This window comes from Ailuropoda melanoleuca, chromosome 8 (genome assembly GCF_002007445.2).
Source record: "Ailuropoda melanoleuca isolate Jingjing chromosome 8, ASM200744v2, whole genome shotgun sequence".
Classification (NCBI taxonomy): domain Eukaryota; kingdom Metazoa; phylum Chordata; class Mammalia; order Carnivora; family Ursidae; genus Ailuropoda; species Ailuropoda melanoleuca.
In genome coordinates this window covers 58,918,096-58,941,665 of record NC_048225.1, presented here as the reverse complement: position 1 = coordinate 58,941,665, position 23,570 = coordinate 58,918,096, and the positions used below count along the sequence as shown (strand labels likewise).

General features: G+C 41.7%; 1 protein-coding gene across 1 annotated transcript in view; it reads right to left on the bottom strand.

Moving 5' to 3' along the window:
* Window positions 1–23,570, bottom strand: part of DNHD1 (dynein heavy chain domain 1) — a 74,861-nt gene that overhangs the window by 39,240 nt on the left and 12,051 nt on the right. The window contains 7 exon segments of the mRNA XM_034666486.1: window positions 376–533; window positions 7,574–7,817; window positions 7,907–8,172; window positions 13,584–13,635; window positions 13,769–13,906; window positions 14,015–14,269; window positions 22,504–22,660. Coding sequence (XP_034522377.1) covers window positions 376–533; window positions 7,574–7,817; window positions 7,907–8,172; window positions 13,584–13,635; window positions 13,769–13,906; window positions 14,015–14,269; window positions 22,504–22,660 — 1,270 coding nt within the window.

Genomic DNA, 23,570 nt, shown 5'->3' with positions numbered 1-23,570 from the left:
CCAACTGGGATCAGGGGCACTGTGGGATCAGATCCCATCCAACCCAGGTGTCTGTGAAGATAGCACAGCTCGTCCCCCACCAAATCATGACCCTGTTGACAGGACAACAGACCCCTAGCTGACTGTCACAGAGAGCAGCACTATCTCTGAAAGCAGGACCACGGCTCTCACCACACCATGGCCTCTCCCTGACATGAAGAAACTGAGGGCCATGAGAACAGGGTGAGAGCTGGTAAGGGCAGATCACATACGTGAGCATAGTTTAAAAGCATCAGGCCCACTGGGTGCTCACCAGAGACCTGAAGAAGAGTGTGCAGAGTTTGTGAGGAAGATGGGCCCCCGGATAAGCTGGGAAGGAAAGATCGAAGAGCCTACCTTCTGGGAGCACCGTGCAATGGTATGAATGTCTGAGTTGATGGTTTGGAAAACCTCCGTGAAATCCGTGAGCTCTGCTATTAGTTGCTGACTGCGGGTCCAGCACTCATTCTGCACATGTGTAAGAATGTCCTTCCTGATGCCATCCAGCTTGGATTCTGAAGACAGGAGAGGGTGAGGTATTAGGGGGTATATGAAAGAGAAGGGGTGCTGGGGAAGTGCTGTGGGTCCAGAGTGGGGAAGGAGTAATGGGGAAGCCAGACCATGAATTCATTCCCTCACTCAGTGAACACTTACTGGACTCCTGCCCAGTGTCCAGTCAGCTGCTATTCACTGGTACTATCCACAACTATTCACAGCTACTCTTGTGCTGGGCACCAGGAGACCAGAGTGAGTGGGTGAGACAGAAAGTGTCCCACCCTCAGAAGTTTACAATACGGTGGCAGAGAGAGCCAAATACATGGACAATCACAAACCAGTGTGATAAATCCAAGTGCCCAGGAGCCCTCAGCCTGACACAGTGAAAGGAGAGGAGGCCTGAGGAGCTGGGAAAGGCCTCCTCTGGGAGGGAACACTGGAGCTGAATGTGTGTCAACTAGCTAATGCCCCAAAGAACAAAGCCACGCCAAGCAGATGAAATAGCATGTGTGAAGGCATGGGAATGGCATGTTCATGAATAGCAGAATGCCCAACTGGAATGAAAGTTTTCTGTTTGGAAAGCCTTAGTGGCTTTGCTCTAGCAGAAGAGCTACCAAGAAGAATGTGTAATCTGCCCTTTGTTTTTAAGGATTAAAAGAAAAAAGCTGTCAGGTGGATATGGGGCTAGAAGGTAATTTTAGAGGCTGCCTTTGGTGATATGAACAACTCCACTGTTTCCAGGGGCAGGAATAACACCAGTATGAGGCCTCACCAAATCACTGACACCTCCAAGATACCACTGATTATAAGAAACACCACTATTTTATATACCACACAAAAAGAAAAAATTGATGCCATCAAAACTCTGACATGCCATCAATTACAATACACCTCTTAAGTTCAGAGATGCTAAAATCTGCACAGGAGAACAAAATACAATATAGAAACATGATATGCAGAGGCACCTGGGTGGCTCAGTCAGTTAAGTGTCTGATTCTTGATCTCAGCTCAGGTCTTGATCTCAGTGTCATGATTTCAAGCCCCACAATGGGCTCCACACTGGGCATGGAGCCTACTTACAAAAAAGAAAAAAAGAGAAAGGAGAGGAGAGGAGAGGAGAGGAGAGGAGAGGAGAGGAGAGGAGAGGAGAGGAAAGGAAAGGAAAGGAAAGGTAAGGAAAGGAAGGAAAGGAAGGAAAGGAAAGGAAAAGAAACAAAAAGAAAAAATATGAAATGCAGTATACCACAAAATACGGCATAGAATGCTTGCTTACTACATGCCATATACGGTATCAACTACTTTGCCTGTATCAACCTTTTTAATCCTCACAAAAACCCTTTGAGCTAGATAATATTATTGTCCCTGTTTAACAGATAAGCAAACTGAGGCCTCAGAGGGGTTCAACAACATTATCAACATCACACAATGGCAACAAAAGTCCAGGACCAGATGGCTTCACAGGCAAATTCTACCAAATATTTAAAGAACAGTTAATACCTATTCTTCTCAAAGTATTCCAAAAAATAGAAAAGGAAGGAAAACTACATACATTCCTTGCAGCCAGCATTACCCTGACACCAAAGCCAGATACAGGCACCACTAAAAAAGAAAACTTCAGGCTAATATCCCTGATGAGCACAGATGCAAAAATTCTCAATAAAATACTAGTAGACCGAATCCAACAGTACATTAAAATAATCATTCACCATGATCAGCTGGAATTTATTCCTGGTTGCAAGGATGGTTCAATATTTGGAAATCAATCAATGTGATACATCACATTAATAAAAGAAAGGATAAGAATCATGATCTCTTAATAGATGCAGAAAAAGCATTTGACAAAGTACAACATCCATTCATGATAAAAACCCTCAACAAAAACCCCGCATTGGACTCTCCACTCAATGGGGAGTCTGCTTCTCCCTCTGCCCCTCCCGCTCCTTTGCTGTCTCTCTCAAATAAATACATAAAATCTTAAAAAAAAAAAAAAAGATAGTACTGGAAGTCCTCGCCACAGCAATCAGACAACAAAAAGGAATAAAAGGCATCCAGATCAGCAAGGAGTAAGTAAAACATTCATTATTTGTAGATGACATGATACTACATAAAGAAAACATGAAAGACCACCAAAAAACTGCTGGAACTGATAAAAAAAAATTCAGTAAAGTTACAGGATACAAAATAAACAGGCAGAAATCTGTGGCATTTCTCTACACCAATAATGAAACAGCAGAAAGAGAAATTAAGGAATGAATCCCATTTACAACCACACCAAAAACAAAAAGACACCTAGGAATAGATTTAACCTAAGACGTGAAAGACATGTACTCTGAAAACTATAAAACACTGATGAAAGAAATTGAAAAGAACACAAAGAAATGGAAAGACATTCCATGCTCATGGATTGGAAGAACAAATATTGTTAAAATATCTATACTACCCAAAGGAATCTACACATTTAATGCAATCCCTACCAAAATACCAGTAGCAGTTTTCACAGAGTTAAAATAAACAATCCTAAAATTTATGGAACTACAAAAGGCCCTGAAGAGCCAAAGCAATCTTGAAAAAGAAATGAAAAGCTGGAGACATCATAATTCCAGACTTCAAGTTATATTACAAAGCTGTAGTGATAAAGACAGTATGGTACTGGCACAAAAATAGATACAAACTCACAATTACATGGTTAGTTAATCTTCAACAAGGCAGAAAAGAATATCCAATGGGAAAAGGACTGTCTCTTCAATAAGTGGTGTTGGGAAAACTGGGCAGCTACACGCAAAAGAACGAAACTGGAACACTTTCTTACACCACACACAAAAATAAACTCCAAATGGATTAAAGACCTAAATGTGAGAACTGAAACCATAAAAATCCTAGAAGAGAACACAGGCAGTAACCTCTTTGACATTGGCCACAGCAACTTCTTTCTAGATATGTCTCCCAAGGCAAGAGAAACAAAAGCAAAAATGAACTATTGGGACTTCATCACAATAAAAAGCTCCTGCACAGCAAAGGAAACAAATGGCAACCTATAGAATGGAAGAAAATATTTGCAAGTGATATATATCTGATAAGGGTTAGGATCCAAAATCTATAAAGAACTTATAAAACTCAACACTCCAAAAATGAATAATCCAATTAAGAAATGGGCAGCAGACATGAATAGACATTTTTCCAAATAAGACATACAGACAGATGCCAACAGACACATGAAAAGATGCTCAACATCACTCATCCTCAGGGAAATGCACATCAGAACCACAATAAGGTATCACCTCACACCTGTTAGAACGGCTAAAATTAACAACACAAGAAACAAGACTTTTTTTTTCTAAATTTCTTTTTTTTTAAGTTGTTATTTATTTATTTGAGAGAGAGTGAGAGAGAGAGAGATCACCTCTCCATTGAGCAGAGAGCCTGACGTGGGTCTCCATCCCAGGACCCCAGGATCATGATCTGAGCAGAAGGCAGACGCTTCATCAACTGACCCACCCAGGTGCCCAAGAAACAACAAGTCTTGGCAAGGATGTGGAGAAAGAGGAACCCTCTTGCACTGTTGGTGGGAATGCAGACTGGTACAGCCACTCTGGAAAACAGTATGGAGTTTCCTCAAAATTTAAAAATAGAACTACCCTATGATCTAGCAATTGCACTTCTATGTATTTACCCACAGAATAAAAAAATACTAATTAAAAGGCATACATGCACCCAGATATTTATAGCAGCATTATGTACAATAACCAAATTATGGAGACAGCCCAGGTATCCATTGATTGATGAACGGATAAAGAAGATGTGGTATATAAACACAATGGAATATTATTCAGCCATAAAAAGAATAAAATCTTGTCATTTGCAACAACATGGATGGTCAACAGACGTATTATGCTAAGCAAAACAAATCAGTCTGAGAAAGACAAATACCATATGCTTTCATTCATATGTAGAATTTAAGAAACAAAACAAATGAGCAAAGGAGAAAAAACAGAGAGAGAGGCAAACCAAAAAACAGACTTTCAACAGACTGTAGAGAACAAACTGATGGTTACCAGAGGGGAGGTGGGTGGGGAGATGGGTGAAACAGGTGATGGGGATTAAGGAAGGCACCTGCTGTGATGAGTACAGGGTGTTGTATGGAAGTGCTGAATCACTATATTGTACACCTGAAATTAGTATCACACTGTATGTTCACTGACTGGAATTTAAATAAAAACTTAAAAAAAAAAAATCACACAGTGGCAGAGCAATTCAAACTCAGGCAGCCTAGCTCCACTCTGTTCTATGTTTTGAGGGGTGAAAAATAAACGGACTTATCCTCTATGAGCATCTCTGCAACTGGAAGGTGAGACAGTGAGTTCCAGGGACAGACATTGAAACATACTGGGTACGACCCTTCTGGAACCTTGAAGGAAGTAACCAAAGGGATTCAATACCAAGAACTGAGACTGAGAAAACCGAGAGAGAGGGAATGCCTGGAGGGGCACCTGAGGTTGAAGAGAACAAAGAAGAGGGCTCATCCCTTCCCAAGCTATCCCTGTGGCCCATCACAGTAGCTAGGCTGTTGCAATTGTGCTGCTTTTTAGAGCAGCAGAGGCCGGCAGGTGATGGCAGAGAAGAGCTCAACAGCGACATCGTATGGTATAAATCAGCGATAGACTGAAAATACCAGGGCTGCTGAGGGTTAGAGATTGGAGATGGATGGGAAAACAGATTTGAGAGATATTTAGGAGGCAGAAGAATGGAAGGGATTTGGTGACAGGTTGGATGTGGTGGGGTTAGGGAGAGGGAAGGATAAAGGATGGACACTAACTTAACTCACAAGAGTGAATAATTATGTCATTCACAGGTCAAGGGAGCCCAGGCAAAAGAGGAACAAACTAGACAAAACTAGATCACAAGAAGGATAAGGGTAGACAGTAGGGGATGAGCTTAAGTAAACAAATTAAGCACCTACTGCATGCCCATCGCAATGCTAGAAACACTGCAAGTAACATCTCAGTTACTCTTCCTTGTCATAAACCTGTGAGTGATTGCATTATTATGTCCATGTGACAAACGGATGAACTGAATGGAGTTAAGTGATCTGAGGTCACGCAAACCAGTGAAAAGCAGACCCAGGATTCTGAACCCCATGTTTTTCTCGCTCCATCTGTTCTTCTTGAAGAGGCCAGTTGATCTTGGACTAAGGACCAAGATTCTAACAAACTAGAAAGAACAGAGGCTTCCTGAACAACACTGGAGCCTGCCCAAAACAGGGCAAGAAACAAAGCAGGCCAGCCACAGGCCCCCCCGTTCCTGCCATGCCAGCCTGAACCCCCTGTACATTTAGGTGGGGTGGAGGGAGGGAACACTGGGGAATTTCTGTGGCCCAAAAGATGCATAATTAGGCATGTGTTTTCATCTGTTGAAGAGCAAAGACAAGGAGGGCAAGGCAGGCAAGCATTTTCAAGCAAGCTCTTTCGGGGCCCCCGCCTTCATAAAGAAAGCAGGCCTGCAGGCTATGGGTCTGACATTATCTACACTCTTTGCAGGAAGAAGACACTCTTGGTTATTGGGAGCTAGGTGAGAAAACAGAACCACCTCCGGTTTCCTAGAAGAACAAACCAATGGCTTCCCAATCTACCCCACTGTGAAACTTCCTGAGACCAGCTTCTGTGCAGAGACACTTTAGCTAGTAAACAATAGCATGAGACATCCTTCCTAGTGGAAGGGAGAGGAAAAAACCAGAGGAACAAAATGAGGTCTTAAACAGGATTTCTCAGAGACCCAGGGAGGACAACAGATGGGCCTTGGCCTAGTAGGGGGACAAGAGGGAAACCAAGACAAGAAGGAAACCCAGATGGGTTGAAGAGGAAACAGATGACAGAGTGGGCTTGAGCTCCACATTCTATGTGGAACTTTGGGAAGATATCATTGCAGAGTGCCCACGTGCTAACATGAGATAGTCATGTCAGGGTAGAAATCAGTGTGATGCATTGTGGCAAAAAGAGGGCCAAATACAATGCTCTCAAGTCCCCCACAAATCCCAAAGGGCAGGGGATACAGAAGATAATAGAGAGGTAATAATGAGTGGGCCTGGATGGGTTCCTATGTAGAGGGGTAAGGGACCCTGAAGCAGAAGCTCTGGGGCTAACCAGCTGAAGATGAAGGGTTCACTAAAATCCCAAGGACCTGCAAAGCCAGCAGGAGCCAGTGCAGGGCCAAGTCAGCAAAGGTAGACACTCTAGGCTCCTACTAGCCAGGAGAACACACATAGTTACACCAGCTCAGGCCACAGCTGCACCAGAAGCAGCAATGCTAGGAGGAGGGCAGAGACCAGACAGGGATGTATTACACCTTGGGGAGGGCTGACAGAAGCCAGCAAAGAAGAGCACACAGCCCAGCAGCCGTCTCCAATGCCAGATGCCACCTTGCAGAGGAAGAGGAGCAGAGGGCACTTGAGAAAAAAAGAACAACCCAGAACTGTAGAATGAATTTTAAATTGACTGAATACCCAAAACAGCCTGAATTAGACCCTAAGTGCTGCTTTAAATGAAAAGTACTTTCACTTTCACTTGGAATACATTCTTTCACCGTCTGCAAAGTTACGACTATAAAGTAAGACCATAACAGTTAAAGAGAATGATATTTTATACATACAAATTATAGTGTCAATTTTGACTCTGCTGCATGTGGGAAGGGGCACTCTTGATTCCTGAGAATATCTGCTAAGAAACTGAGCTCACTAGCCTAAGGAGTAGGTTAAGATTTTTCTCAGTCACGTATGGTTTGAACTACTTCCATGTTAGGAAAATATAAAGTGTCAGGTGACAGAAACGTGACTCGTAAAGAGTATAGGGAATGAGGAGAGCCAAAACAGACAGAGAGGTTATCCTCTATAATGATCACACCTTTAATTGCAAAGGGAAGGTCCTGGCACCTGGACCTTTGGGAGGCTCTACAGGTCCAATGAGGGGCCTTCACCAAAAGTCCTTGGAGGACATTCCAGGCCCAAGGAGGGCGATACGGATAAGATAAGGAAGGCAGAAGGAAAGGAAAGAGGATAAGCAGCACTCACCCATCTCTGACCGTATGTGATGGCAGCTCAGCAGCATTAACCTGCCTTTTGTGACCAACTTGTTAGGTATATTGGAGACACGGGTCTGCCAAATGTTCAGGCAGCTCACCAGCATCACGTAGCTCTTGATAGGACAACCTCTCATGGACTCCAGCTTCTGAGGCCCACAGGCTTGCAGGAACTGATGAATGCCTGTCATCCAGTGATGTTCCCTGCAGAATTCCTTCACCTCCCACAGCATGCCCTAGGCACAGACAAGGTGCTTAGGGCAGAGGTGGGTACTTATGATGGAAATTAGTGAGCATCACCCCCCAATTAAACCTCTGTTCTCACCTCCAGCAAGGCCTGTTGCGTAGTCAGTGCCTGCTGGATCTGAGGATTGTTATCCAGGTCCTCTTGCAGCTGCTTGTAATTGGGGGGCAAGTACTGGCCCCGGAGCCGGTACCCACGGACCTCCAGGGCTTCGGTAATCGTGTGAGACTTCCAGGGCCACACCAACCCTATATTCGGGCCACAGAAGATGTGCACAGCATCGCTGGGCTGGCCCTGGAGCTTGGGCATCACGAATTCCGTGTTCGAATCTTGCTCTTCTTCTTCTTCTTCTAGTGGGGCACATATCGTAATTGTCCACTGAGTGCCCTGCAGGGCCCCCACACAACGCCTTTCTCTACCTGAGTGTATATATTACACACACACACACACCCGCTCCTGAGTGAGTTCACACATACGTCCATATCGCAAACACAGACCCACCGAGGGAATTTATTATTTAGGGTTCAGGTTCAGAAAACAGAATTTAGTTAGTATAAGCAGTAAGGGAATTATTATAGAATATTAATGGTTTGCAAATAGTTGGAAGAACCAAAAAACAAACACTCTAGGCTGACTATCTATGGCTCTGTGCTACCTGGCAAATTGGGATGTCGCTGCCACACCACCAGCTCCAAAAGCTCGCTACCTCTGTCACGATCTCCTCCAGCAGAATGGATGGCATAGGCGCTGCTTCTCTCCCATTCTTACCTCAGCTCTGAACTGAAGTCCCATGCACATCTAAATTACATACAACACCTCGCTGCAAGGAGGTCTGGGACATGTAGTTCGTAGAGCTCCAGCCTCTGCAGAACAGAGGAGGAGGGAGCAAAGATGTTGAACGTGGCCGTCCTTAGTGTCTGTCTTAGGGAATATCCTTGAGCCTGGCTTCTCCTTTAACTTCTCAGAAACTGGTTAATTGCCAATTTCAGTATTTGTGTTAAAGCTTTGTACAAAAAGGGAGGGGAAGCTTCGAAATATTCAGAAACTAGATGCACAGTACTCTCTCTTTCTCTCTCTCTCAAATAAATCTTTAAAAAACAAAAGCAAAAACTACATTTTGAAAGAGCATACCTGAGAATACTGCCTCAGATTGTTCAATAATAAGATATATTCTATTAAAATGACTGAATTTCAAGAAAAAAAGAAAAAAATGTTTCAGGCATCCAAGAAAAAAGGGAAATAAAATTTTGCTCCCACAAGCCCTTCCTAAGGAATCTAAATAGAGAACGAGCTTCAGACAAAATTACTGAGAGACCGATCAACATAAAGACTGCTGGTTAGCTTAAATATAGGTACTTGTAGAACTAAAATTAAATAAGGTTTTATTAAATATAAATTACTAGAAAGGAAATAATATAGTATGAAATGATGCTGTAGAGAATGCTGGTAATTCTCTTGCTTGCCAGGTTTTGAGAATGGAAGAATGGAACCCCGGAAGGCACACTAGCTGACTACCCAAGAGCTACTCCCTTCTCCCTTCTTCTGCGGTGGAAGAGCCCATCTTCTGTGAGAGACAAGAAATGTCAGCCATTTGGTTACCCAGCCCTTCTTGCTGCTGGCCGTAGCCACATGACCTAGATTTTAACAATGAGATATAAAAGTGAGTCCGCTGGGGAGTTTCTGGAAGACTTCCTTTCCTGATAAAATGTGAGAGTCAGGCAAGGAGAGATCCTCCAATGCTCCTCCCCTTTCCCCCTGATCTTGCATAAGAATGGGATGTGATGCTTGGAGCTGGAGCTTGTCTTGCAGCTATGAGACAATAAGCCTTGGGATGAAAACAACGTTTCTGATTCAGCCTCCCCTACCACACACACCCCTCTAAGAGAATCTACTCTTACCTATAGCTAAACCCAGAAAGAAGTAGGGGAAGGATATAAGGAGTCTGATACTTGATGACACCTTGAGCCACTGAACCAACCCTGAGAGCATCAACCTGGATACTTCTTGTAACGTGAGATAATTATTTTTATTGTTAGGCTACTCTTAGGTCTTCTGTTACTTCCACTGAAAGCATTCTCAGTGACTCAGAGTTCAAATACGCAAGCAAAGTCAAAAGACGAAGAAAGAGATATAAAGCCTTCATGACATTGCCCGGGCCTTGAATCCAGCTGAGCCTGAATTCAGCTCCACCCAGGTATTTCTTAGTTATGGGAGTCAATAAATTCCCTTTTTTGCTTACCTAGTTCTCAGTTAGAAATATGTTGTCCAAAACCAACGTGCACATTTAGGCCTACATAATGGATGTGTATGGCCAATACAAGCATAGCTGAAGACTGGAGCCTCCTCCGCCACACACACCCTTCTAAGAGGGTCTGCTTTTCCCTATTGCTAAAACCAATTAATTTGTACCATGACCCAATTCTCCTTGCCAGAGCTTATGGATATGTGGTTCTCTCTATAGGATAGGCTGAATCAATGATATTCCTGGTCTTGAAAATCTGAAATAAGTCAGGCACACATATTTAACTGAAAGACCATATAGAGTCAAGGATGGGGTTGGTACCATAGAAAGCCCAAGTCATGACTTGGAAGCAAGTTATAAGGGAGCAGAAAGTTCAAAGGAAGCAGAGATAGCTAGTTGGAGGGGAGAGTCAGGGGAACTGGGAAGAAGCACAGACACAGAGAAGTAGAGATAAAAAGGACAAGCAGCAATTTGAGAGACAGGGCTCTCTTCCTGACATTGTAGTTTCCATTTCTGTGAAGCAAGGTGCTGCTACAGCTTTTCTGCCTTTGAATGTGGTCCCTTTCTGTTTTGTGAGCTCCAAAACACGAGACGAGGTTGAAGAACTGTGATTCAAGGTGCCCGACCCATGAGGGCGCTATGCAATATGGTGCGATACATTCGATTCACGGGTGATTCTGAGCAACGGAGAGAAAAGCTAGTGTATTTTTAACGCAACTTGGTGACTGTCATATCCCAACAAAACAAAACGGAAATCACTAATAACTTACTTCATAGCCAACGTAAGAGTAAAATAAAGCTTGCTTATAAGAAGTCTGATATCAACTAAATCAAAGAAACATAAAAGTCAACAAGGAGCTGCATTTTTAAATATCAACCCAACTGTGAAAAACCAAATGCTATAGACCTTTACTGTAGGTCTCTTTGAATGAGTCACTCAGACATTTTACACAGAGCAGCAAAGCTGCTGGTCAAACATATTTATACAACTTTTCATCTTTTCAGAATTGCTTATTCACAGGGTGGCAAGAAAAAAGTCTCTCTTCTCTTTCAACGATGACTCCACCCACCGCCACACTGCTTACCTCTATTCTTCCTATTGCTGGTCATACTGTTCACACCTCACACTCCCAAGACACCCTCCCTGCCACATGCAGCCCCTTGGCAAAAAAACTACAGTAAAGACCGTTTCTTTGCATTATATCTCTCAGCTGACTTCAACACCATCCTAACCAAAACATATAAAAGAGTTTATGATAAAATATCAGAAAGATACACTGATCTTGGTAAAGTTAATGTAAAAAACTTTTTAAGTTCCTGAACTTGACACCTGCCAGATGAGAAAATTCATTATCCAATTATAATTTCCCAGTTTTAAACTGCAGAAAATTCCTGATAAGATTGTAAGGACATCCGATAACAATGTTGATCATCTCTTTTTGGTTGCAAAATGTTTCAGAACTAAGACTGTTCTCTGGAAAATATTGGAGAATGCAGCTTAAGACAGCAGGATATGCTGCACCTGTTTTATTAGTAATAGACTTGGTCTTCTTCGAGGGACCAGAATCTAGTCAGTGTGTAAGTCTTCATTATAAGGGGCTGATTTTTCATATTTTTGAAAATATAAGCAGAGGCACTGAAATCATTCTGTAATTTGGTTAAAATGCCATGCAAATTTTGCCTCATTTAAGTAAACGATTTCTCAGATAGATGTACATTTCTTAAAGACTACTAGTTGTGTTTTTTTTTAAGATTTTATTTATTTATTTGACAGAGAGAGAGAGAGACAGCCAGCGAGAGAGGGAACACAAGCAGGGGGAGTGGGAGAGGAAGAAGCAGGCTCATAGCGGAAGAGCCTGATGTGGGGCTTGATCCCAGGACTCTGGGATCACGCCCTGAGCCGAAGGCAGATGCTTAACGACTGAGCCACCCAGGTGCCCCTACTAGTTGTGTTTTAACTTCTAGATATTTACTTTTACTAAATGCTACTCCAATTTTCATGAAGAACTTAAGAAAACCCTAAACAAGAACTTTGGTTCTGCTTCCTCCATGATATTACTTTGATTTTCCATGCTGATCTTTTTTTCCCTCAAATTTTGATTCAAAAAATCTCAAATATGTAGAAAAGTTTAAAGGTACTACAAAGCCCTTTATCCATCCACTTTGATTCAACAATTATTAATATTTTGCCACATTACTTTGTTTGTTTTTCCTCCTCTCTTTCCCCTAAAACATTTGAAAGCAAGGTAACAAGCAGCAGGACATTTCACCCCTAAATACATCAGTCCATGGTGCTCTTTTAAAAGTAGATGGGGTGGGTCCCCTCCTCTTTGGGATTCTTTGTACTATCACCCAATAAACTTTGCTTTGCTGCCCACCAAGAGAAAAAAAAAGTAGAAGGGGTAACCCAAGATACTACAAGTAAACATTTTCACTTTCATTAGAATTTAGAATAAAAGTTTTAAGGTTTTTATTTGTTTTGCCATTCAAAGGAAAATACTACAGTATACCAAAATATGAATTAGTATAAAATGAGAGAATGATGTGAAATACCTAGTTTATTTCTGTCTTTAATACTAGTAACAGTAAGAAGTTACTATCTTAGCATGTATCACTATACTAATTACCTCTTTTAATCCTGCAAGTCAGATATTTTTGTTATTCCCATGTTATAGGTTAGCAAATTAACGTGTTTGGTTCCATTGTGCCATGTAAAACAAATATCAGTAGTCTCTACCAATTAACCCAGATTCACTTGAGAAAACAACGTGCCCCAATTGGTGTCATATGTAAAAGACACGGGCTCCTTTCAATGAACCTTCTCCTCTCTTGTCACGTATTTCCTAAAATTAACTTCATGTCTTTAAGTCATCTTAATGAAAACATACTAGTTGAATCAAGGGGGGCGGGGAGCACCTACATGTCAGATGTGACTGAGTACATGTAATGATTTCATGTGTAACTGGGTCAGTATTCCAAATAGAGGAAATGTGAAGATGTATTTCCTCCCTGGTGGTTGACAAGTTTGAGGACTGATAACCAGTAATAATTGGTAACCATAATGGCTCAATAATATTAATGGATTATCCTATATGAAATGAAAAAGAGCTGTATGAAATAAAGCAAATATTGAACAAGCAGAGTTCTTCAAGCAAGTACAAATTAACTTAGCAATCAAATTTAACAGGAAACTAAATGCCATTACAACATAGAGAAAAGCCTCACGGAGTTTGGATGAACCAAGGAAAGGACAATGTACTCACTCACATTCTTTCATACACCTCTCATTCCACTCAATTGCATGCACACACGTATACACAAAAGCACACGCAGGAGTGAGCTAAGACAAACCCCTGCTCTCCAGTCCCCGCCCCCAACACCTGTATATGCTACCCAGGTTACAGCTGCTCCACACCCAAGGCCTGATTCTATGGCCATGCCATTGACACTCTGCCTGTGCCCCTCCCCCTCCTTCCACCCTTCCTACCCCCTGCCTAAGTCTCCTCACTTAAATACCTTCAGAATGCAAGGAGTCGCAGGGGGTCTTCAGGTCTGTAGATTGCATTACCTTCATGCCAAGGTATGTTGAGGGGGCAGAAACGGAAACCAGTGAGGGTTCAGACCAAGCTGAGAGCTTCTAATTACACAGAGGAAAGGAATTGGGAGTTCCTACTGCCAGCCCCCTGCCCAATCCAGAATACCTTCAGGGCAGAGGCCTTGACAGACTGCAGGCCCCCAGTTAGAATCTGGATCATATTTTCAATACACGGCTCATGAGACAGCTGGCCACAATTGTCAAAGACCAGCTGGGCTGAGAGAAAGGGTTTCTTCCTTGGGGCCTGTAAAGAAGGGTCAGGAGAGGTCATGGGGCTACATGTCCGTATCTGCTGCCTGCCATCTGGCCTTGACTGCCTGCCCACCGCCACCCATGCCACCCACCACCTCACTTGTAGGATGTTGGCCACAAAGGAGGTTATCTCTTCCTCTATGATCGACACCAGGCTCTGGCAGATCATGTAGTGTACCAGGTGGCCCAGCTGTCCCAGCCGCAGCAGCCAGGCCTCTGCCTGCTTCAGCTTCTGCTCCAGCTGTTGGCACTGTACCCTCTGAAGGTATACGGAGCGTTGGTCTGTCCTGACCCTCTTGCAGTTTTTCACTCGCTCCTGCAGGCCCTGTTGCATGTGATATGTATCCTCGTGAACCTGTCAGCATACAGAGTGGACAACTAACTGACTGAAGGAGGATGGAGAACAAACCAGCCACCCACTGGCCTCTGTCAAACTCTCAGGTCTCAGAGCCTGAAACCTAGCACCTGCATATACACAGGGAGGGCTGCTTTTCAGTAGAGATTAGCCCCCGAAATCTCATAGTGACCAGAGAAGATGCAAAATGGAGAACATACATTGAGAGGCCACATTGCAAATTTGATAGGCCAGGCCTGTCTACTAAAAGCCCCCAGGGTAGACCTCAAATAGAAAATTTGTGCATGCGTAGACAGAGAGGTTCATGACACACAGATTACACAGAGAAGGAGAAAGACTGAATAAGTAAGGCTTAGCAGTACTGCCAGGACATGGATTCCAGTCACGAGGCCTGGGAGGTGCGGCCTGCTCACTAGGATAATACTCCTTATGTGACAGTGGAAGCTCTCTGGCTACCGAGACTTTCCACCGGGGGGCGGCGGAGGAATGTGGGATAAAAGTCTAAGCAACTCTTTGTGGGTTCTTCTCACCTCTGGGAGGTTTCTTGGCCTACGTAGCCTGCTGAAAGTTGCCACCTCTCTGGACAGAGGGGAGACACCAGCAAGACAGGCTTGGCCAGATGGAACTACTGTCCCTGATGCTCTCCTGTCTGTTTTGATGTTTGGGAGAGCTTGTGATTAGAACTAACGAGTGTGTGTGGATTGTCTTCGGAGACCCAAACATAAGGCACTCGAGGCCTAAGCTACACGTCATGCACGAACATGCCCTCTGACTTGGCAGATGTTCTCTTCTGTGCTCTAGAAATACCTTCCGTCCTGAGTGCTTCCCACGTCACAGTCCTTAGTCCAGTGCGTCACCACTGTCTAGTTACTCCTGTGATTCGTCCACTACACTGTCAATTCTTCGAGGAAGAGGCCTTCGTCACATCTGATTTCATTTTGCTTAGCTTAACACAGTGCCTGGTAAAGGTACTTCCACAGTAACTGTTTATAAAAAGGATGTATCACTCACACTGAAAGGGCTTCCTGAGTGCCAGTTAGGATAAACCCACACAAATACAACAATACTTACTACACCAGATCATAATCGGCATACATTTTTAAAACCTCATCCCTAAGGGGTAAGCTCTTCAATATCTTCAAAGTTCTGAGGAAATTTTTTTTAAACCTGGAATTTTCTGTATCCAGCCACAGTATCACGGAAGTTTGGAAATGAATAAAGACATTTTTAGATATACAAAGACTCCAAAAACTTACCATCCACAGATTCTCTCTGAAAAAAAAAAAATAAACAGCAGTATATTTCCGCAAGAGAAAAATGAATACGAGAGCTACAAGAAGCTTTGATGAGAAGGACATTTGTAAAACATATCGTCACGTCTAAATGAGTAGGCTGTAAAACAAGAATGCTCACAACAATCCAGAATTAAATTCCAGGAAATCTTAACATAAGCATACTAGGAAGGGCGGAGGGTAAGGAGAGGAAGAGAGGTGAGAAAGGAAACCAGAAGGGCACTAAGGTTCTTATTGTGCTTGGGAGAAAGACATGGATACAAATCCACACTTGACATTCATTCACTCAAAACAGTCACAGAGCACCTACTACTCCGTGGCATGACCTATAATGAGCAATAGAGGTATAGCAGTGAACAAAACAAATAGAAATCCCTACCCTTTGGGAGGTGGGGGGAGAAACACAATAAACATAATAAATAAGTAATTTATATTCTTTGTACAAACGTGATAAAGGCTGTGGAAAAAAACAAAACCCAGAGTAGGGAAAGAGAGATCAGGGATGCTGGTGTTAATGTGGGTTTGCAATTAAGGGCTTTTAGAAAAAGAGATGAAAGAGACATTGTTATAAAAATATAAGTGGAACAGTTACACCTGTTGGGCAGGTGTGTAAATGTCTTACATATGCATTCAGCTGCAAGTGAGAAAACAACTAGAAAAAGTGTGGTTTAAGCAAGTAAAAGGTTTATTTATTTAATGCAATAAGAAATCCCCGGATGGCATATTGGCTCAACAGTATCAATCAGGACAAAGCTCTTTTTATGGTCCTCCTCCATCTTTTTTTTTTTTTTTTATAAATTCTTTTTTTTTTTTAAGATTTTTTAATTTCTTTATTCAACAGAGATAGAGACAGCCAGCGAGAGAGGGAACACAAGCAGGGGGAGTGGGAGAGGAAGAAGCAGGCTCATACAGGAAGAGCCTGATGTGGGGCTCGATCCCACAACGTGGGGATCACGCCCTGAGCCGAAGGCAGACGCTTAACCGCTGTGCCACCCAGGCGCCCCTTCCTCCATCTTTAATATGACTTTCACCCCTTCGGTACGACAGCTTCTCTATCACCAGAAATTTCATCCAAGGGTTAGGCCATAAGCAGGAGTAAATGCCCAAAAAGACATTCCAGTTGGTTCTGCCTATTTTAAAAAGTTTTCACAGTGACTTTCACTTATGTTTCATTGCCCAGAACTGAGTTACATGGCTTCCTCCAGCTACAGGTCTATGAAAAGAAACAAAGTCAAGATTCTAAAACTAAGAAGGATGAATAAGCATCGAGGGGTTCCTGGGTGACCATGAGAGAAATAAAATGTCTATCATTCAAACCATTAGAGGAGAACAATGGCAAAAAAAATGTAAACGATCCAACAAAAGACAAGAAACCCAAGGAAGAATCAACCAGAAATCATAGGAAGTAGATAACACCAACAGGAGATGGGAAAAATAAGTCCAAAACCTATCAGTAATCATAATAAATGAGATAAACCTATTGCAAGACATAGACTCTCAGACTAAATGTTTTCCAGGAAACATAAAATAACAAAAGAAGTTGACAACAAAGAGACAGAAAAAGAGATGGAGCCAATGCTTGATGCTGTTGACGCCAAATAAAGAGAACCCTAGTAGAAAAGTAGTAACAAGAATGAAGATCTTTTCACAGCAATAAAGTCACCAAGAAACATTGTTATGAACCTGTATGCAAGCATGACTTTGAAATACATGTTGCAAAATGAAAGAACATCAAGGAGAAATGAACAAATCTGTAGTTAAAAGAAGGTGTTTTTTTTTTTTTAACATGTATCTCTCAGAAACTGAAAGATAAAGTGGATAAGAAAAGTTATCATAGGGGAAGAGAGGAAAAAATGAAACAAGACAAAATCAGAGAGGGAGACAAACCTTAAGAGACTCTTAATCATAGGAAACAAACTGAGGGTCGCTGGAGGGGAGGGGGTAGAGGGATGGGATAACTGGGTGATGGGCACTGGAGAGAGCATGTGTTGCAATGAGCACTGGGTATTATCTAAGACTGATGAATCAAAGACCTGAACCCCTGAAACAAATAATACATTATATGTTAATTGAATTTAAATAAAAAATAATACCCGGTTTAAAAAAAAAACATTTAAAAAAAGTTACTGTGGCTGTAGAATATTTGCATAAAACAATGAATGAACATGGTCTAAGATAATTTTCTTAGACGGGGTTCCCCATAAATTTGGGGAAATGTGATTTATTGAAGGAATGGTCTTCAGGAAACAAGCCTCTAAGGGAGAGCAGGAAGCAAAACAGGAAAGGGGAAATTGCCAAGCAAGAGCTCAGCTAAGGCTGTTCTTGGTCTGATGTGGTGAGAGAGGAGGCCTTGGAATGAAGACCCTGTTGCAGAGCTGTCCCACTATGAGACAAGGAACCAAAAAGAAGGCAGAGAAACTGTGACATATGAAAGAGAATAAGGAGAAGTGACCACTAAATGCAATGCAGGATTCTGGACTGGATCCTGAAACAAGGAAAAAACAGGAATAAAGGACATTCTTGGAATAACCTGCAAATTTTTAATAAGGACTGTGAGTTAGATAACAATTGTATCAAAGTGAAATTTCCTAATTTTTTATTGTTATACGAGAACTATGGAAGAAAATGTCCTTGTTCTTAGGAGAAACAAACTGGCATATTTAAGGGTAAAGGAACTTAACATCTGCAACTTAAAACTCTCAAATGGTTCAGGAAAATAATGTATACATACATAGAGAAAGAATAAGAGCATGAGTGATAAATGAGACAAACTAACTTTGTAGGTGAAAGGTAGATAGAGTTTATTATACTATCCTTGCAACTCTCCTAATAAATCTGAACTTATATCAAAATAAAAAGTTATACAATAAAGAAAGAAAATGGATTTATCCCAGTAATGCAAAGGTGGTCTAACACCAACAGTTCACTATATTAGACTAAAGAAGAAAAATTCCTATGATCATTTAAATAGAAGCAGGAAAAAAAAATCACTGGACAAATTTCAACATTCATTCATGATAAACCTCTTAGCAAACTAAGAATTGATGGAAACATCCTTAAAAATTGATAAAGGTTATCTACCAAAGGCTCACATTTTATATCATTATTTATTTAATGTTTCAAATCTGTTTTATTTAGTAGTGCTACAATTTAATCAACAGCAGCATGCTTTTATTGAGCACATAGTACAAACTTGGTTCTGTAACACTTCAGTTACCAGGTGGGATGACGACCGATCCTCCCCTTCCCCTATATCACCCCCCACTTCTAGGGTGACTGTCAACAGGGACAAGTTCCATTCCATCCCACACAATAGCACAGAAAGTGGCTCTACATGTTGCCTTTACTTGTCTTTTCACTCTTTCTGTGGTGCTTTTTAAAAAATTAATTGTAATATAGATAAATGTCTTGATTTTTTTATGGTTTACATTTTTTATATTTTGTTTAAGAAGCCCTGCAATAATAAAAATGTTACATTGTCTTCTGGAAGCTTTTTGGATTTTCTATTCACACTTATGTCTTTTATCCATCACGAATTAATTTTTGTGTAGGGTATAGCAACTATTAGAAAACAATAACATTTTAGGGGCGCCTGGGTGGCACAGCGGTTAAGCGTCTGCCTTCGGCTCAGGGCGTGATCCCGGCGTTGTGGGATCGAGCCCCACATCAGGCTCCTCTGTTATGAGCCTGCTTCTTCCTCTCCCATTCCCCCTGCTTGTGTTCCCTCTCTCGCTGGCTGTCTCTATCTCTGTCAAATTAATAAATAAAATCTTAAAAAAAAAGAAAACAATAACATTTTAAAATACCATTTATAATAGCAACAAAAAATATCAAATATCTAGTAATAAATCCAATGAAATACATTCAAGACCTCTACAGGAAACCTATAAAACCTTAGTAGGAGAAATTAAAGAAGTTAAAATAAATTAAGAGATCCATGTTTATGAATTAGAAAGTCAAATATTATTAAGATACCAATTCTCCTTCAAATTGATCTACAAATTTAAAGCAAGCCAATAAAAAAAATCCCAGTAAAATTATTTTGTGGAAATTAACAAGCTGATTCTAAACCTTATATAGAAATTCAAAGAACCTAGCATAGCCAGGGAAATCTTGTATAATAATAAGTTATAGGACTTATAATACCAAATATCAAGACATACCATAAAGCTACAACAATTAAGGTGACATAACACTGACAAAAAGACTTTTGCAACGATGTGTTTGGAACTAGAGAGTACTATGCTAAGTGAAATAAGTCAGTCAGAGAAAGACAAATACCATGTGATTTCACTCATATATGGAATTTAAAAAACAAGACAGATGAACATAGGGGAAGGGAAGGAAAAATTAAATGAGATGAAAACAGAGAGGGAGGCAAACCATAAGAGACTCTTAACTACATGAAACGAACTGAGGGCTGCTGGAGGGGAGGTGGGTGGGGGGATGGGGAAACTGAGTGATGGGCATTAAGGAGGGCACTTGATGTAATGAGCTCTGGGTGTTATATGCAACTGATGAATCGCTAAATTCTACCCCTGGAACTAATAATACAGTATATGTTAACTAAATTGAATTTAAATAAAAATTTTTTGAAAAGACAGATAATTAGACTAATGGGACAGAAGAGAGTCCAGAAACAGACCCACACATATATAGTCATCTGATTTAAGAAAAAGACATCAGTATAATTAAGTAGGGAAAGGATAGATTTTTCAATAAATGGGAAAAATAAAACTTGACCCTTACCTCACACCATACATAAAAATTAATTTGAAATGTACCAGAGACCTAAATATGAAAGAAAAGGTGATAAAAGTTCTAGAAGAAAACCAGAAAATATCCAAGTGACTTTGGGGTAGGCAAAGGTTTCTTAAACCAGGACTCAAAAGGCACCAACCAGAAAAGATTGATAAAATGAACTTCAAGAAAATTAAGAACTATTAATCAAAAGAAACCATTAAAATAGTAAAAGGGTTGGGGCATCTGGGTAGCTCAGTCAGTTAAGTGTCTGCCTTCAGCTCAGGTCATGATCCCAGGGTTCTGGGATCCAACCCCACATCAGGCTCCCTGCTCAACAGGGAGCCTGCTTCTCCGTCTGCCTGCTGCTCCCCTGCTTGTGCTCTCTCTCTCACTCATTCTCTGTCAAATAAATAAATAAAATCTTTTATAAAATAAGCATAAAAATAAAAGACAATAGTAAAAGGATAAGCCATAGACTGGGAGAAAATATTTATAATACATTTATTTGATATAGGACTCATATCTAGAATATATAAAGAACTCTTACACATTAATAGGAAGAAAACAGATGACCCAGTTAAAAACGAGCAAGAGAGTTAAGACATTTCACAGAAGAGGGTACCAAAACAGCCAATAAACATATGAAAAGATGCTCAACAACCTTGGTGATCACAGAAACACAAATAAAAATGATAATGAAATACCACTGCATACCAGTTTGGCTAAAATTAAAAATCCTGACAATACCAAGTGTTGTGAGAACACAGTGCAACTGGAAATCTCCTCCATTGCTGGGGGAATATAAACCTGGTACACCCACTCTAGAAAACTGTTTGGCACTGTAAAACATACATACACCCTATTCCAGCAATTTCACTCTTAGAACACATACTCCAAACGAATAAGTGCTTATGTCCACCAAAAGACACGTACAAGAATGTTCATATCAGCATTAGTCATAATAGCAAAACTGGAACAAACGCAAATGTCCAACAGTAAGAGAATAAATAAATTGTGGTACATTCATAGAGGGAAATACTACATAGCATATAAAAAAGTGAACCACCTCTACCTAGAAGATTATGGATAAATCTCACTAAAATTATGTTGAGTGAAAAAAAAAAAAGCCAGATATGCTGATTCCATTTATATGAAACTCAAAATCAGACTAAACAAATCTGTGGTGACAGAGATCAGAGTAGTGGTTACCTTTGTGGGGTACTGATAGGAGAGGTACCAGGGAGCACGCTGAGATGTTGGAAATGTTCTATATCTTGATCTGGGTGGTGGTTACATGGATATATATACATATATATGCAAATATTTCAACAAACTGCACACCTAAAATTTGTTTACTGCATGGAAATTAACCTTAATTAACAAAATAAATTCCTGACTATTAAAAAATTATATGAGTTTTGTAACATTAAAACAAAGGTGGGATTTAGGAACTAGGAGGTAGAGAAAGGGCATGGAAGAGCTTGCCCCCACCTTCTGCCCCACTTAGCTCAGTGCAATGGCAGGTCCAGCTGTTGTCGGAGGCTAAAGGCCATTTCCCTGTATGAAGCCACAAGGGGCCTCTTCTACATTATTTCTCATGTTCACAGAATCTGGGTGGCTCCCTTCTCTCAGAACTAGACTACCTGCAGATGGTGATCAGCCAGACCACTGTGTAAATATCCAGCCCCACCTGACAGACAACAAACCACAGTGACAGAAACAAGCACACAGCAGGGCCTCCAGGAACCCTAGGCAGGGGGCACGTGCCACAGATGCAAAGTAGGCATACTTAGGAAGGACACCATTACTGAATGCTTCTACCAGCCACAGTGGCCTGCCAAAGGTTCAAGATAGGTTCAAAGATAAGCCCGGCAGCATAAAAGATCCAGATTCCAACTTTCAAATTCCCAAATGCCCTTGGCACAAACTGAAGAAAAATCATTGTTATGTTCCTTCTCCTCCCTGCTCAAGGCCACGACCAACCCTCAGGGAAAAGCTTGAGTCCAAGCCTCTGCGCATCTATAATCGATCCATCCACCCCAAAACAGAGACTGCTGTTGCTGTGCAGGACCAGGGCTGGGCACCAACTGCAGCACCCAGGCCACACAGGGGCTCCCGGGAGAAGCTTAAGCCAAGAGGACGCTGCACCTCGGGCAGCTCCCTCTGGAGAAAGGTTCACAATAAGCTGCAGCCTCTTACCAGATGGAGGACAGATGTGCAGAGGTGCAGACAGCGACGGAGCAGCCGCAGGGCCTTGTGGTTCTCCTTGGCTAGAGCCCGCTGCAGGTCCAGCAGCTCGTAGCATCGATCCAGCTCTTGGGGGAGCCAGGTTACAGAGCGCAGCTCCTGCAGAAGCCTGAGATCAAGGGCTAAGCTGGTCAGAGCCGGCATTCAGGCCTCTTTCCTTGAACACCTCTGACCTCAACCCAGCTCACCTCAGAACAAGCAAAGGTCTAGGAAGATGATAATATTCCTAGTGACCTCCAGTAACAGCTTCCTCTACAGAGCTCTTTGGAAGAATTCAAGCTGAGGAAGTTGCTGTTCAGGGAATTCTTTGGGAAAGCCCTGGGGGACGTGCACATGTTTATACTAAGTGACCTTTCTGCTAGGAGGGTGTCAAATGATCCCAAGCTCTGACTTAGAAGGAGAGACTACAGAGCTTCTTCCTTGGAATAGTGGAAGCTACGGGCCCTAGAATTCTAGATGGACAGATGAGTTTTAGGATCAAAGGTGATGAACCTTCAACTTCTCCATGGGCTAACTACCTATGAGAAAATCTGCGTCTGTTATCTACTACCCCCCACCCTCCTCGAGAACTCTACATCTCTAAAAATACCTGAAGAAGATGAAAGGCCCCCCCGTAAGCATGGGTGATCATAATGGGTGTCATCTTATTCTGTACCTAGCAAGAGGCATTGAATTGAACGCGGTATTTTACATTTACAGTCTCACTTAATTCTCACTATAGCTGTGTAGTAGAAATCTTCATCCCTAGTTTTCGTAACAGGAAATGAGGTTCAAACAGTAAAGTCCCTTGCTAGTATTTAAATTCAGATCTGTCCAGCCTCCAAGCCCTTATGCTTTTAATTATACCATGATGATTAGGCTAGACTGGGGGATCCCTAGAGCAAAGGTTGCAAAATGGTAGGCTGTGGGTTAAATTCAGACTGAAATTGTTTTCATATGTTCCACTAAGAGTTGGCCAGCACACTGTTTTAATTGAGTTAACTAGGTAAAATTTAAACACTTTAAAACAAAACATGTAT